The sequence below is a fragment of the Trachypithecus francoisi genome, unplaced genomic scaffold (assembly GCF_009764315.1).
Source record: "Trachypithecus francoisi isolate TF-2019V2 unplaced genomic scaffold, Tfra_2.0 Lachesis_group2, whole genome shotgun sequence".
NCBI lineage: Eukaryota > Metazoa > Chordata > Mammalia > Primates > Cercopithecidae > Trachypithecus > Trachypithecus francoisi.
Window position 1 is genome coordinate 162751523 of NW_022681465.1, and position 14153 is coordinate 162765675.

Genomic DNA, 14153 nt, shown 5'->3' on the forward strand with positions numbered 1-14153 from the left:
TGCTTTTGAGATGGATCAATTTTGTATACCTAAGTATTTTTTTTTAACTGATGACAATAAGAGAAAGGAATAGTAATGAGTTAATTTTAAAGAACTTCATTATAAATACTCACACGTCTTCCTTAGAGTTTTCTTGAAAAAATTCCAAGCGCACTTTAAAGTTTGCCTACCATATTTAAGATGGTTAGAATGAATCTCCTGGCTGCATCTGCTCCATGATAGGAAACCATTGCTGGGTCTGCAACCACTACAGTCTCTATGTTGTATTCTTGAGGTAATTTGTATGAGTATCGTTTCCCTCTTCCACTTTCTGCTATTTTTCTAGACCTAGATCTTCCTTTATCTGCAACAGAGAATTGAATTTTTCAATGCACCTTCATATTGGCAAAGTGAATAATATTAACCATATTTAATAACGAGCAACAAATAAGTTCCAACGCATATAAAATCTTAAAGGGCATTTGGCTTTGAAGTATGACTTCAGAATGAGGCAGACTGAATTTCTCCCACTTATTAGCTCTGCCATTTTAGCAAACTAACATCACCCAGTCAGCCTGAGTTTCCTTATCTGTAAAATGGATAATAATAACACCTACCTTCCAAAGTTGTTAATGGCTTATAATAAGATCACATTAGTTAGATTTCTAGCAAAGAGCTCCAATATAAACAAAATAACTCAATAAATAAAAGACACTACAATCTTCTTTTTGATGCCAATGGCAAAATAAAAGTCTAGTTGAAAGAAGTGCCTGAAGTGACTGCCCCACACATCCTAATTTCAGGCAGGTGCCCCTGATTACTAAATTACTATTCATGAATTACAAAGGATTCTGCTCCACTTTCCATCAAGATCTTACAGAAGTTATAACTGCTGGGGAATATAGATTCCTCAAATGAAGCCAAATCAAAGCAGAAACCACAAACAAAAAACATGTATAGGTTTGCCTACATAAAAACTAAGAACTTCCATTAATTAAAACATGTCACTATCACAGCGGAAGTCATGCCACCCTGTGAGAGGAGATAGTTCAATACTTTCCAGAATAAAGAAATAAAGAGCTATTCTAAATCAATGACAGTCTAATTGAAAAATGGGCAGAACTTGAACAACCATTTCTCACAATAGGATATCTAAATGCCTAATTATCATGGGACAATGTCTAACATCACTGGTCTTCAAAGAAATACAAATTAAAGCCAAAATACATTAAATAAATTAAAATCCCTGGAATAAGCTAAAATTAAAGACTGACTATATCAAGTGCTGACAAGACTGTGGGGACAAATAGAAGTACCATATGCATACATACTGAGAGATTAAACTGGGATAAACACTTTGAAAACCTAGTTTGCAGTGTCTACTGAAGTTGAATATTTGCATACCCATTAATCAATGATCTAAAACATACAGCCATCAGAAATGCATACAAATATCATGTACAAACTATTATAATAAGATCACATTAGTTAGATTTCTAGCAAAGAGCTCCAATATAAACAAAATAACTCAATAAATAAAAGACACTACAATCTTCTTTTTGACACCAATGGTAAAATAAAGGTCTACTTGAAAGCAGTGCCTGAAGTGACTGCCCCACACATCCTTATTTTTAAAATTATTTTTAAAATTCAAATAATCATCAATAGTATATGGATAAAGAAATGTTAGAATATTCATGTAATGGAATACTATATAGCAATGAAAAGAAACCAGCTGCTGTAACATGTGAAACTATGGAAGAACCTCACAAATAATGAGGTTCATCCACATAATACTGATGGAAAGAAGCCAAGTACAAAAGATTAGGTAGTATGATTCCATTTAAAGACACATCAAAACCTGAGAAGAAATGCTCTTAAAAACCAACTCAGTGAATATCTTAAGGTAGGAGAAATTAGAGCCTGGGCATGGCACAAGGGAGATATCTGTGGTGTTGTAATTTTCTTTTCCTTCTTTTTTTTTTTCCTTCAAGTTCTGGGATACATGTGCAGAACGTGCAGGTTTGTTACATAGGTATACATGTGCTATAGCAGTCTGTTGGCTGCATAAATGTCTTCTTTTGAGAAGTGTCTGTTCGTACCTTTTGGCCACTTTTTGATGGGGTTGTTTGTTGTTGTTTTGTCTTGTAAATTTGTTCAAGTTCCTTGTAGATTCTGGATATTAGCCCTTAGTCAGATGTCTAGATTGCAAAAATTTTCTCCCAATCTGTTGGATGCCTGTTCACTCTGATGATAGTTTCTTTTGCTATGCAGAAGCTCTTCAGTTTAATTAGATCCCATTTGTCGATTGTGGCTTTTGTTGAAATTGCTTTTGGTGTTTTAGTCATGAAGTCTTTGCCCATGCCTATGTCCTGAATGGTGTTGCCTAAGTTTTCTTCTAGGGTTTTTATGGTTTTGGGCTTTACATTTAAGTCTTTAATCTATCTCGAGTTAATTTTTGTATAAGGTGTAAGGAAGCGGTCCAGTTTCTGTTTTCTGCATATGGCTAGTTTTCCCAGCACCATGTATTAAACAGGGAATACTTTCACCACTGATTGTTTTTGTCAGGTTTGTCGATGATCAGATGGTTATAGATGCATGGTATTATTTTTGAGGTTGCTGTTCTGTTCCATTTGTCTCTTTATCTGTTTTGGTACCAGTACCATGCTGTTTTGGTTACTGTAGCCTTGTAGTAGTTTGAAGTCAGGTAGTGTGATGCCTCCAGTTTTCTTCTTTTTGCTTGTCTTGGCCATACCAGCTATTTTTGGTTCCATATGAAACTTAAAGTAGTTTTTTTCTAATTCTGTGAAGAAAGTCAATGGAAGCTTGATAGGAATAGTATTGAATCTATAAATTACTTTAGGCAGTATGGCCATTTTCACAATATCAATTCTTCCCATCCATGAGCATGATTTTTTTCCCCATGTGATTGTGTCCTCTCTTATTTCCTTGAGCAGTAGTTTGTAATTCTCCTAGAAGAGGTCCTTCATGTCCCTTATAAGTTGAATTCTTAGGTATTCTCTATAGTCTGATTCCAGTAGCTATTGGTTATGTTCACACTGGGAAAATTCAGCAGTTGAACATATTGTTTCTGGAATTTTCTGTATGCCCGTGGTGCTTCAATAATAAATTTACAATTATAACAGTTTTATTGAGGGTAACTTACATGCCACATTACACAGCCATTCACATGTACAATTCAATCAAGTTTAAGAATTTTCTACAGTTGAAGAATAATCTCCATGGTATATTGTTAAATCAGCTATCACTTGCTCCTCTCCTTGCCATTTATCATATTCTGTTGATGTCTCTAAGCTGCTATCATCTTTCCACAACTTGCACTGTTGACTGACACCTTTGTATTTCTTTACTATTTAATATAAATTCAGTGAAGTCTGTTCAAGAGTGAAGTGAAGCATGTATATTCAGTTAGTCATGATTCCCTGTATGTCTCTAACTTTGTTTTGAATTCAGGATATGTGTTCTCACAGTTCTAATCTATCTTTTTGGTTTCTGATAAATTGAGTCTTATTCCAGGTGCCTTGGTTTTAGCTTGTCTAGTCTAGTCTATTCTATCCTATCCTATCCTATCCTATCCTATCCTACCCTATCCTATCCTACTAACCACATATCCTACCTTGCTTTGACCTCTAACATCTTTTCATGTTTACAGAATTAATTTATCTCTTGGTTTCTTTTTCTTTTCTTTTCTTTTTTTTTTTTTTTTTTTAAGATGGAGTCTCAGTCTGCCACCCAGGCTGGAGTGCAGTGTCGCGATCTTGGCTCACTTCAACCTCTGCCTCCTGGGTTTACGTGATTCTCCTGCCTCTGCCTCTTAAGTAGCTGGGATTACAGGCATGCACTACAATGCCTGGCTAATTTTTGCAGTTTTTGTAGAGACAGGGTTTTGCCATGTTGGCCAGTCTGGTCTTGAACTCCTGACCTCAGATGATCCACCTGCCTCGGCATCCCAAAGTGCTAGGATAACAGGTGTGAGCCACTGTTTCCAGCCTTATCTCTTGGATTCTTGACCTACTGTTTAATTTGTATTATGACTTCTATGCCCACCTGTCAACTCTGTGATCTAATAAGAACTGGATCCCACCACTATTGCTGGAAACTAATCTTATCTAGACTATCCCCATAAGTTACCGTTTCTCTTTTTTTCTAGCAATGACACAGATTTTAAAATTATGTAATAAATCCAGTTTTACTCAACTATCATAATCAGTTAACAAAGTTAACTGAAGTGTTATAACAATTAATGCAAATATTCCTTATTTATATCATATAACAAGGCAATGCAAGATGACAAAAACAATACTAGCCATCTGAATCAGAATCACTATAGTTAAAAGTAAACTTTATGGATCCAGATTCAGTACCAGAGGTTAATACCAAAGACCAAATTGATCATATATATATACACACACACACACAACTATGCATACATATGTTATTTATATATTATGTGTGCATATACTTATGTTCTAACATATATACATGTGTATATATATATTAATATTAATTTATATTACTTAATATTATATATTTATATATATAATTTATATAATAAAGCCAAGATCGCGACACTGCACTCCAGCCTGGGTGGCAGACTGAGACTCCATCTTGAAAAAAGAAAGGAAAGAAAAAGAAACCAAGAGATAAATTAATATTTATATATAATAATTAATATATATTAATGTGTGTATATACACACACACACACACATACACACATACTTTCAACATCATCTTTGTAGATGGATATATAATTGGCCTTGAAGGGAAATGAGAATCTGAGTATTATCCATCACATATTCACCGACTGTGACAAGTGACAGGTTCTCACCAGTGTCAACTTCTGTCGAGCAAATGAGATTAATATGGATACATCCAATAACTAAAAAGAGACACCTCCTTCTATTTAGCACTTTTGCACATTTTCTCTTACTTTCTCCCAGCTATCACCTTCTTGTCCTCAGATGCTGGATAAGATGCTGTAGTAGAGACTATTAAGTGTCCATCAGTATCCATTCTCCCTTTCTTACTTTTAGGAATAAAAAATTCCCTAACCACATCCCCACCCAACTACTACTTTTTGGTCAGATGTGTGGCTATGTACCCAGAAACATTTCTCAGTCTACTGTTCAAGTGAGTGTAATTACGTCACTGAGTTGTAAAACATGGAATTTGAACAGAACTAGTATGTACAACTTTTGGTCACTCTTTAAAAGAAAATCACTTGTCTCCTACTTTCCTTCCTTCATCCTGTAGCCTAGAATCTAGACGAAGTATAGAGAGCTTAGATGGACATTGGAAGATAACATTTCTGGGGGATGTTAAACCAATTCTTTGGAGTCAAAATGCACAGATAAAAATCTTGGATTTGCAACTTACTAGCTTTGGGACTGTGGGACAAAAACTTACTTTTCTACTTATTTGTTGTATAGATAAAAATTATATATGAATAGGAATATGTGAGCATGTATATGGAACTTGCTTATTGCAATGTGTAATTCATATATTAAATGTGAAATATGTTAGCTATTAGGATGACATTTTTAAGATGGAAATTAATCTTTATATTTATTTGATCTCTAAATGGGAACATGCACACTTACATGGGTTTAAAGGTACATCTAGATATATACTCTATGCTCTCATTAAAAATTTTGCTTTTAACAAACTATTACATTTTGATTATCAAATAATATTTACTAAAACCTACAGTAAATAATCACTGGTCATATTGAAACTATTTTTTGATATTCAGAACTCAAGAAAATTCCTACAGCAACTATTTTGTTACTGCAATGTTTAAGCAATCTAATAATGCCACAGCCCACATGAAAATCTCTTCCTTGAAAGATGCTTTCCTTTGTAAAAGAAAACTGGACTCCATTCTAGAAGGCTATAAAATAGAAAGCTATAAACGTATAAAATATATCACTACAGTGACCATCTCATTCACAGTAAGTATCACTGGGATAATCTCATGGAGGTCACAGGAGAGACAAATTAGGGCATGGAGCTAGCATTATAGGAGATAGAAAAAGGGTTAGTTCTCACTCAGAGCTGAGACTTAGGGTCCTGAGCGATGAGCTGCAGCAGATAAGAGAAAACCATGCAGATTTAGAAAATGAGATAATAAAATACAACAATTTTACAACTTTAGACTCATTAGAAATCATGTAAATGAATCTCAGAATCATGAGTATCTACTCCCATTGGCAGAGAAGTGACTCATACAAATACATACAACTGGATAGCAAAAGATCTGTTGGAAAAAATATATTTATCTCACCTCTTAACAGAGTAAGGCTCTGTATAATCATTGTCCAAATAATAATTAGTGGAAACAAATAATAATTATTCCTCAAAGTGTTTACAAGCATTGTTTATCTTTCCTATCATTGAAATGTCATCTTACTGTCTTAGGTTTCACAAAGAAGATTGTGTCTTCCCACATTTTTGTCTTTAGAGGCTGATTTTTACTCATATTTTTGTGTCCAGTGTATGGCATGCAGTAAATAATATTCATGGAATTAATGTGAAGAAACCTTATGTCCAGCATTTTATTAGGCTCCCTAGTGTGTAACACCACATGCACAAAATGCAATGGTAGCACTACAAAGCAATAGCTTGGAAAGGCTAAGGGAAAGTAGCATCCAGGGGGATTCAGAAGGACTTCCCTAAGGCACTAAGTCTTGGAGGATGAGAAGATTAAAGGAAAAGAGGAGAAAGTTTTGAAGAAAACCAGGAGACTCAGAGACAGGAAGGAGTATGGTACATAGGAATAGAAATAAAAGACCTCTATAAACTCACATGTTTCTCTAAATATGAAGAAGAATCACATTTCAGGGTCCATGTTTAAAACGCTGATTCTCTTGGGTCCCGGCCTCAGTAACTCTAACTTAGTGCATCTGGATGGGATCCAGAAATCTTCATTTTAACTCTAATCCCCAGGTGATTTTGGTGCACTTAATCTACTTACCATATTCAGGTTGTTGTGTGCTTAGCTGAAGAGTATGAATTTTACTCTGAAGGTGTGAAGAATCCCAGAAAAGAATATTATCAAATGCACCTTTTAAAAAAATTGGAAACTAGGTTATGAGAGGGTTAGACTGAAATCAAGAAGACACAGAGAAGGCAATAAACTGCAGCAATCCAAGCAATATATAAATTGGCTGTAGAGTCAAGGGTCCAGGGTCTCCTGGTATGCAAAATGGCATACTGGGAATCACATCATCCCTTGTGTGTTTATTTACAATCTTTCAGTTTCCCTTGTCTTTTTTTTTTTTTCCTATAAAATGAGAACAGCGAGGGCAGAGCAAAATGGTGGAATAGAATGCTTCACCAATTGTCCCCACTGCAAGGACACCAAGTTAACCATCTACAGAGGAAAAAAAAAAAAATACCTTCACAAAAACTGAAAATCACGTGAGCACTCTTAATACCTGGTTTTAACTTCATATCGCTGAAAAAAGCACTGAAGATAGAAAAAAAACAGTGCTGAATTGCTGATACCACCCCTCCCCCACCCCAGCAGTTGCAGAGTGATGCAGAGAGTATCTCCGGGTGCTGGGAGATGGAGAATAGAGCAATTGTGAGGCAGTGATCTCAGTGCAGCCCTGTTAGAGCAGAAAGGAAAACCAGATCAAACTCAGCTGACACCCGTCACAGAGAGAGCATTTAAATCAGCCTTAGCCAGAGGGGAATCAGCAATCCCACTGGTAAGAAACTGAGTGCCTGTAAACCTCGATACTGAAGGCTACAGCACTCTGAGTCTCCAAGAAAATTTGAAAGGCAGTTAAGCCATAAGGACTGCAACTCTTAGGCAAGTCCTAGAGACAGTGGACTAGGAGATACACACAGTATACTGAGACACCAACTGGGATAGCCAAGGAAGTTCTGGCATCACCCCTCCCCTAACCTCAGGCTGCATAGCTGGTGGCTCCAAAGAGACTCCCTCCTTCTACTTGAGGCGGGAAGAGGGAAATGTGGGGAAGACTTTGTCTTACATCTATGATATGAGCACAGCCACAGCAAGATAGGGCACCAGTTAGAGTTGTGAGGTCTCCATTCTAGGTCCTAGCTCCCAAAAGACATTTCTAGACATCCCCTAGGCCAGAAGGGAACCCACTGCCTTGAAGAAAAGAACCTAGTCCTGGCAATATTTTCCACCTGCTAACTGAAAAGCCCTGAATAGCCAGCAGTGACACCCAGGTACTACATCGAGGACTTTGGGTGAACCTTTGAGACTTACTGGCTTCAGGTACCAGCAGAGCCACAGAGGAGTAGAACACCAAGTGAACTTGAAATAATTAAGAGGACTCAAGCAGGAATTCTGGAGTTGAAAAATGCAATTTGCATATTGAAGAGTGAATCACAGTCTTTTAATAGCAGAATTGAACAAGCAAAAAAAAGAATTAGTGATCTTGAAGACAGTCTATTTGAAAATACACAGTCAGAGGAGACAAAACAAAAAAGAATAAAAAACAATGAAGCAAACCTATAGGATCTAGAAAATTGCCTCAAAAGGGCAAATCTAAGAGTTATTGGCCTTAAAGAAGAGGTAGAAAAAGAGATAGAGGCAGAAAGTTTTTACAAAGAAATAACAGAGAACTTCCCAAACCTAGACAAAGATACCAATATCCAAGTACAAAAAGGTTATAGAACACCAAGCAGATTTAACTCAAAGAAGACTACCTCAAGGCATTTAATAATCAAAATCTGAAACGTTAAGGATAGGGAAAGAATCCTAAAACCAGTAAGAGAAAAGAAACAAAAAACATACAATTGAGCTCCAATACACTGGCAGCAGTGGAAAGCTTACAAGCCAGGAGAGAGTGGTGTGACATGTACAGTGCTGAAGGAAAAAAAAATTTCCCTTGAATAGTATATCTGGCAAAAATACTCTTCTAACATGAAGGAAAAATAAAGACCTTCCCACACAAACAAAAACTGAGGGATTTCAGCAATACCAGAACTGTCCTACAAAAAATGATAAAGGAAGTACTTCATTCAGAAAGAAAAGAACATTAATGAGCAATAAATAATCAGCTGAAGGTACAAAACTCACTGGTAATACTAAGTACGCAGAAAAACACAGAATATTATAACACTGTTACTGTGGTGTGCAAACTACTTTTATCCTAATTTAAGAGACTAAACAATGAAACAATCAAAACTGATAACCATACAAACTTTTGAAGACATAGTACAATAAGATATAAATAGAAACAAAAAAAGGTTAAAAAGTTGCAGTATGAAGTTAAGGCAGAGAGTTTTTGTTGGATTTCTTTATGCTTGTTTATTTATGGAAATCCTATTAAGATGTTATCAGATTAAAATAATGGTTTATAAGATAGTATTTGCAACCTCATGGTAACCTCAAACCCAAAAACATATAATGGATACACAGAGAATAAAAAGCAAGAAACTAAGTCATATCATCAGAGAAAATCACCTTTGCTAGAGGAATACAGGAAGAAAAGAAACAAGGAAGATAAGACCACAAAACAACCAGAAAACAAACAACAAAATGGCAAGAGTAAGTCCTTATTGATCAATAATAACATTAAATGTAAATGGACTAAACTAATCAAAAGACATGAAGTAGCTAAACAGATGAAAAACCAAGACCCATTGATCTGTTGCCTACAAGAAACACACTTCACCTATAAAGAGACATATAGACTGAAAATAAAAGATTGGAAAGAGATATTCCATGCCAATAAAAACCAAAAAAACAGCAGGAGTTGCTATATTTATATAAGACAAAATAGATTTCAAAACAAAAACTATAAAAGACAAAGAAGGTCACTATATAATGATAAAGGGGTCCATTCAACAAGAGGATATAACAATTTTAAATATATATGCAACCAACACTCATATATATAAAGAAAATATTATCAGAGCTATTGAGAGAGAATAGGCCACATTAAAATAAAAGCTGGAGACTTCAACACCCCACGTTAAGCACTGGACACATCTTCCAGACAGAAAATCAACCAAGAAATATCAGATTTAATCTGCACTATAGGCCAAATGACTCTAATAAAAATTTACAGAACATTTTAACCAAGAGCTGCAGAATACGCATTCTTTTCCTCAGCATGTGGATCATTCTCAAGGAAAGATCATATGTTACATCTTTTAAAAAAGCATTAAATCATTCCAAAAAATGAAGTAATATAATATCAAACATCTTCTCTAACCAAAATGAAATAAAACTAGAAATTGATAACAAGATAGAATTTTGGAAATTATGACAATACATGCAAATTAAACAATATGCTTCTCAATGACCAGTGGGTCAATGAAGAAAGTGAAAAAGAAATTGGAAAATTTCTTAAAACAAAGATAATGAAAACAAAACACATAAAAACCTTTGGGATTCAGCAAAAGCAGTACTCAAGGGGAGGTTTATAACTATAAGTGCCTACATCAAAAAAAAAAAAAAAGGAAAAATCTCAAAAAACTTAACAATGCATCTTAGATAACTAGAATAGCAAGAACAATCCAAACTTAAAACTAGAATAAAAGAAATAATAAAGATCAGAGCAGAAATAAATGAAATTGGAATAAAAAATACAAAAAAAATCAATAAAACAGAAGGGTGTTTTCTTTGAAAAGTTAAACAAAACTGACAAACCCTTAGCCAGACTAAGAATAAAAGAGAGAAAGTCCAAATAAATAAAATCAGAAATGAAAAAGGAGACATTACAACCAATACTGTAGAAATTCAAAGGATCATTAGTAGCTACTATGAGCAACTATATGCCAATACATTGCAAAATATAGAAGAAATGGACAAATTCCTAGATATATACAACCTACCAAGATTGAAACAGGAAGAAATCAAAAATCTGAACAGATAGAAAATAACAAGATTGAAGCCATAAAAAAATGTCTTCCAGTAAAGCCCAGGACCCTATGGCTTCACTGCTGAATTCTATCAAACATTTAAGGAAGAACTAATACCCATCCTAGTCAAACTATTCCAAAAAAAAATAAGAGGAGGGAATACTTCCAAAGTCATTTTAGGTAACCTGTATTACCCTGATACAAAAAAACAAAAACAAAACAAACAAACAAACAGAAAAAAGACATATAAATTGAAAAAAAAAATACTACAGGCTAATATCTCTGATAAATACTGATGTAAAAATCTTCAACAAAATACTAGAAAACAATGCAACAATACATTAGAAAGTTTCTTCATCATGACAAATTGGAAAATATCCCTGGGATGCAAGGATGGTTCAACATTTGCAAATCAGTCGACATGATACATCTTAGAATGAAGGATAAAATCACATGATCATGTCAATTGATGCTAAAAAAGCATTTCATAAAATTCAGCATCCCTTCAGCATAAAAACTCTCAAAAAACTTGGGATAGAAGGAACATACATCAACATAATAAAAATCATATGCCACAGACCCACAGCTAGTATCATACTAAATGGGGAAAAACAGAAAGACTTTTCTCTAAAATCTGTAACACAACAAGGATGCCGACTGTCTCCACTGTTATTAAATATATTATTGGAAGTCCTAGCTAGAGCAATCAAATGAGAAAAATACAAAGGGCATCCAAATTGGAAAGGAAGAAGTCAAATTATCCTTGTTTGCTGATGACATAATCCTATATTAGGAAAAACCTAATGACTCCACAAGAAAACTATTAAACACATAAATTCAGTAAAGTTGCAGAATACAAAATCAACATGCAAAAATCATTGCATTTCTATTTGCCAGCAGTGAACAATGTGAGAAAGAAATTTTAAAATGTAGCCCCATTTACAGTAGCCACACATAAAATTAAATACCTAGGAATTAACCAAAGAAGTGAAAGACCTCTATAATGAAATCTATAAAACACTGATGAGGGAAATTAAAAAAGATAACAAAAAGTAGAAAGATATTCCATGTTCATGGGTTGGAAGAATCAATATTGCTAAAATGTCCATGCTACTCAAAGCAATCTACAGATTCAAAAACAGTCCTAAAATTTACACAGAATCACTAAAAGACCCCAAACAGACAAAGCTATCCTTGGCAAAAAGAACAAAACTGGGGGAATCACATTACCTGACTTCAAATTGTACTAAAGAGCTACAGTAACCAGAACAGCACCGTACTAGCATAAAAACAGGCACATAGACCAATGGAACATAACAGAGAACCAAGAAACAAATCCACACACCTACAGTGAACTCATTTTTGAAAAAGGTGCCAAGAACATATAATAGGGAAAAGACAATCTCATCAATAAATGGTGCTGGGAAAACCGAATATCCATTTGCAAAAGAATGAAACTATATCCCTATCTCTCACCATATACAAAAATCAAATCAAAATGGATTAAAGATTTAAATCTAAGACTTCAAACTATGAAACTATTACAAGAAAACTTTGGTGAAAATCTCCAGGACACTGGTCTCAGCAAAGATTTCTTGAGTAATACACCACAAGCACAGACATCCAAAGCAAAAAATGAACAAATGGGATCATATCAAGTTAAAAAGCTTCTGCAAGGCAAAGGATACAATTAACAAAGTGGAGACAACCCACAGAATGGGAGAAAATATTTGCAAACTATCCATCTGACAAAGGTTTAATAACTAGAATATAAAAGTAGCTCAAAGAACTCTACAGGAAAAAAACCTCATAATCCAATTTAAAAATAGGCAAAATATTTGAATAGGCATTTCTCAAAAGAAGACATACAAATGGCAAACAGGCACATGAAAAGGTGCTCAACATCACTGGTCACCAGAGAAATGCAAATCAAAACTACAATGAGATATCATCTCGCCTCAGTTAAAATGGCTTTTATTCAGAAGACAGCCAACAAATGCTGGCAAGGATGTGGAGAAAAGGGGACCTTTGTACACTGTTAGTGGGAATGTAAATTAGTATCAACCACTATGGAGAACAGTTTGAAGGTTCCTCACACACTAAAAATAGACCTACCATATTACCCAGTAATCCCATTGCTGGTTATATACCCAAAAGAAAGGAAATCAGTGTATCTAAGAGATATCTGAACTTCTATGTTTGTTGCAGCACTGTTTTTTCAGCAGCTAAGATTTGGGAGTAATCTAAGGGTCCAGCAGCAGACAAACGGATAAAGAAAATGTGGTGCTTACACACAATGAAATATTATTCAGCCACAAAACGAATGAGATACAGTCATTTGCAGCAGCATGGATGGAACTGGAGATCATTATGTTAAGTGAAAGAAGTCAGGCACAGAAAAACAAACATGGGATGGTCTCACTTATTTGTGGGATCTAAAAATCAAAACAATTGAACTTATGGACATAAACAGTAGAAGGATGGTTAGCAGAGGCTAGGAAGGGTAGTGAGGGGTTTGAGGGGAGTTGGGGATGGTTAATGGGTACAAAAAAGTTAGAAAAAATGAGTAAGACCTACTATTTGATAGCATAATAGGGTAACTATAGTCAATAATAACGTAATTGTATATTTTTAAATAACTTAAATAATGTAATTGGATTATTTGTATCTCAAAACATAAGTGGTTGAGGGGATGGATACCCCATTTGCCATGATGTGCTTGTTTCACAATGCATACCTATATGAAGACATTTTATGGGCCTGATAAATATATACACCTCCTATGTACCCACAACAAATTTTTTTAAATAATAAGAAATGAGGATACAAATACCTCCTACCTCAAAGGATTATAGAAAACATTAAACTAAAATAACACATGTACATAACTACATGAGCTGGCACATGATCCATTTTATAGAAATGTGTGTGTATGTGTGTGTGTTTCTTTTAGAGATGGGATCGGGTCTCACTCTGTCATTCAAGCTGGAGTACAGTGGTGAGATCATGGCTTACCGCAGCCTCAAACTCCTGCGCACAGATGATCCTCCCACCTCAGCCTCCCGAGTAGCTAGGACTACAGGTACACCACTGTGACTGGCTAAACAAATGTTCTTATCATAATTACACAGGAGTGGTAGAAAGAGATGACAGGCAAAATATTAGGAGGTAGACAGCATCATGAGTAAACTCAATCAGACTTAGAGAAAGAAAAGGCAGAAGGTTAGGTTAGATTAACACTTTTTTTTTTAAGTTGTTACTTGTGATTTGGTTGGGGGTTTATTTTTAATTTTCAAGTGA

The 14153-nt window shown here is 34.9% G+C and overlaps 1 protein-coding gene across 1 annotated transcript in view; it reads right to left on the reverse strand.

Annotated features, from left to right (window-relative positions):
* ADAMTS19 (ADAM metallopeptidase with thrombospondin type 1 motif 19) overlaps positions 1–14153 on the reverse strand; it is a 269639-nt gene that overhangs the window by 201026 nt on the left and 54460 nt on the right. Inside the window, exon 4 of the mRNA XM_033181355.1 lies at positions 171–343. Within this exon, the coding sequence (XP_033037246.1) occupies positions 171–343 (173 nt within the window). The remainder of the gene's footprint in view (positions 1–170; positions 344–14153) is intronic.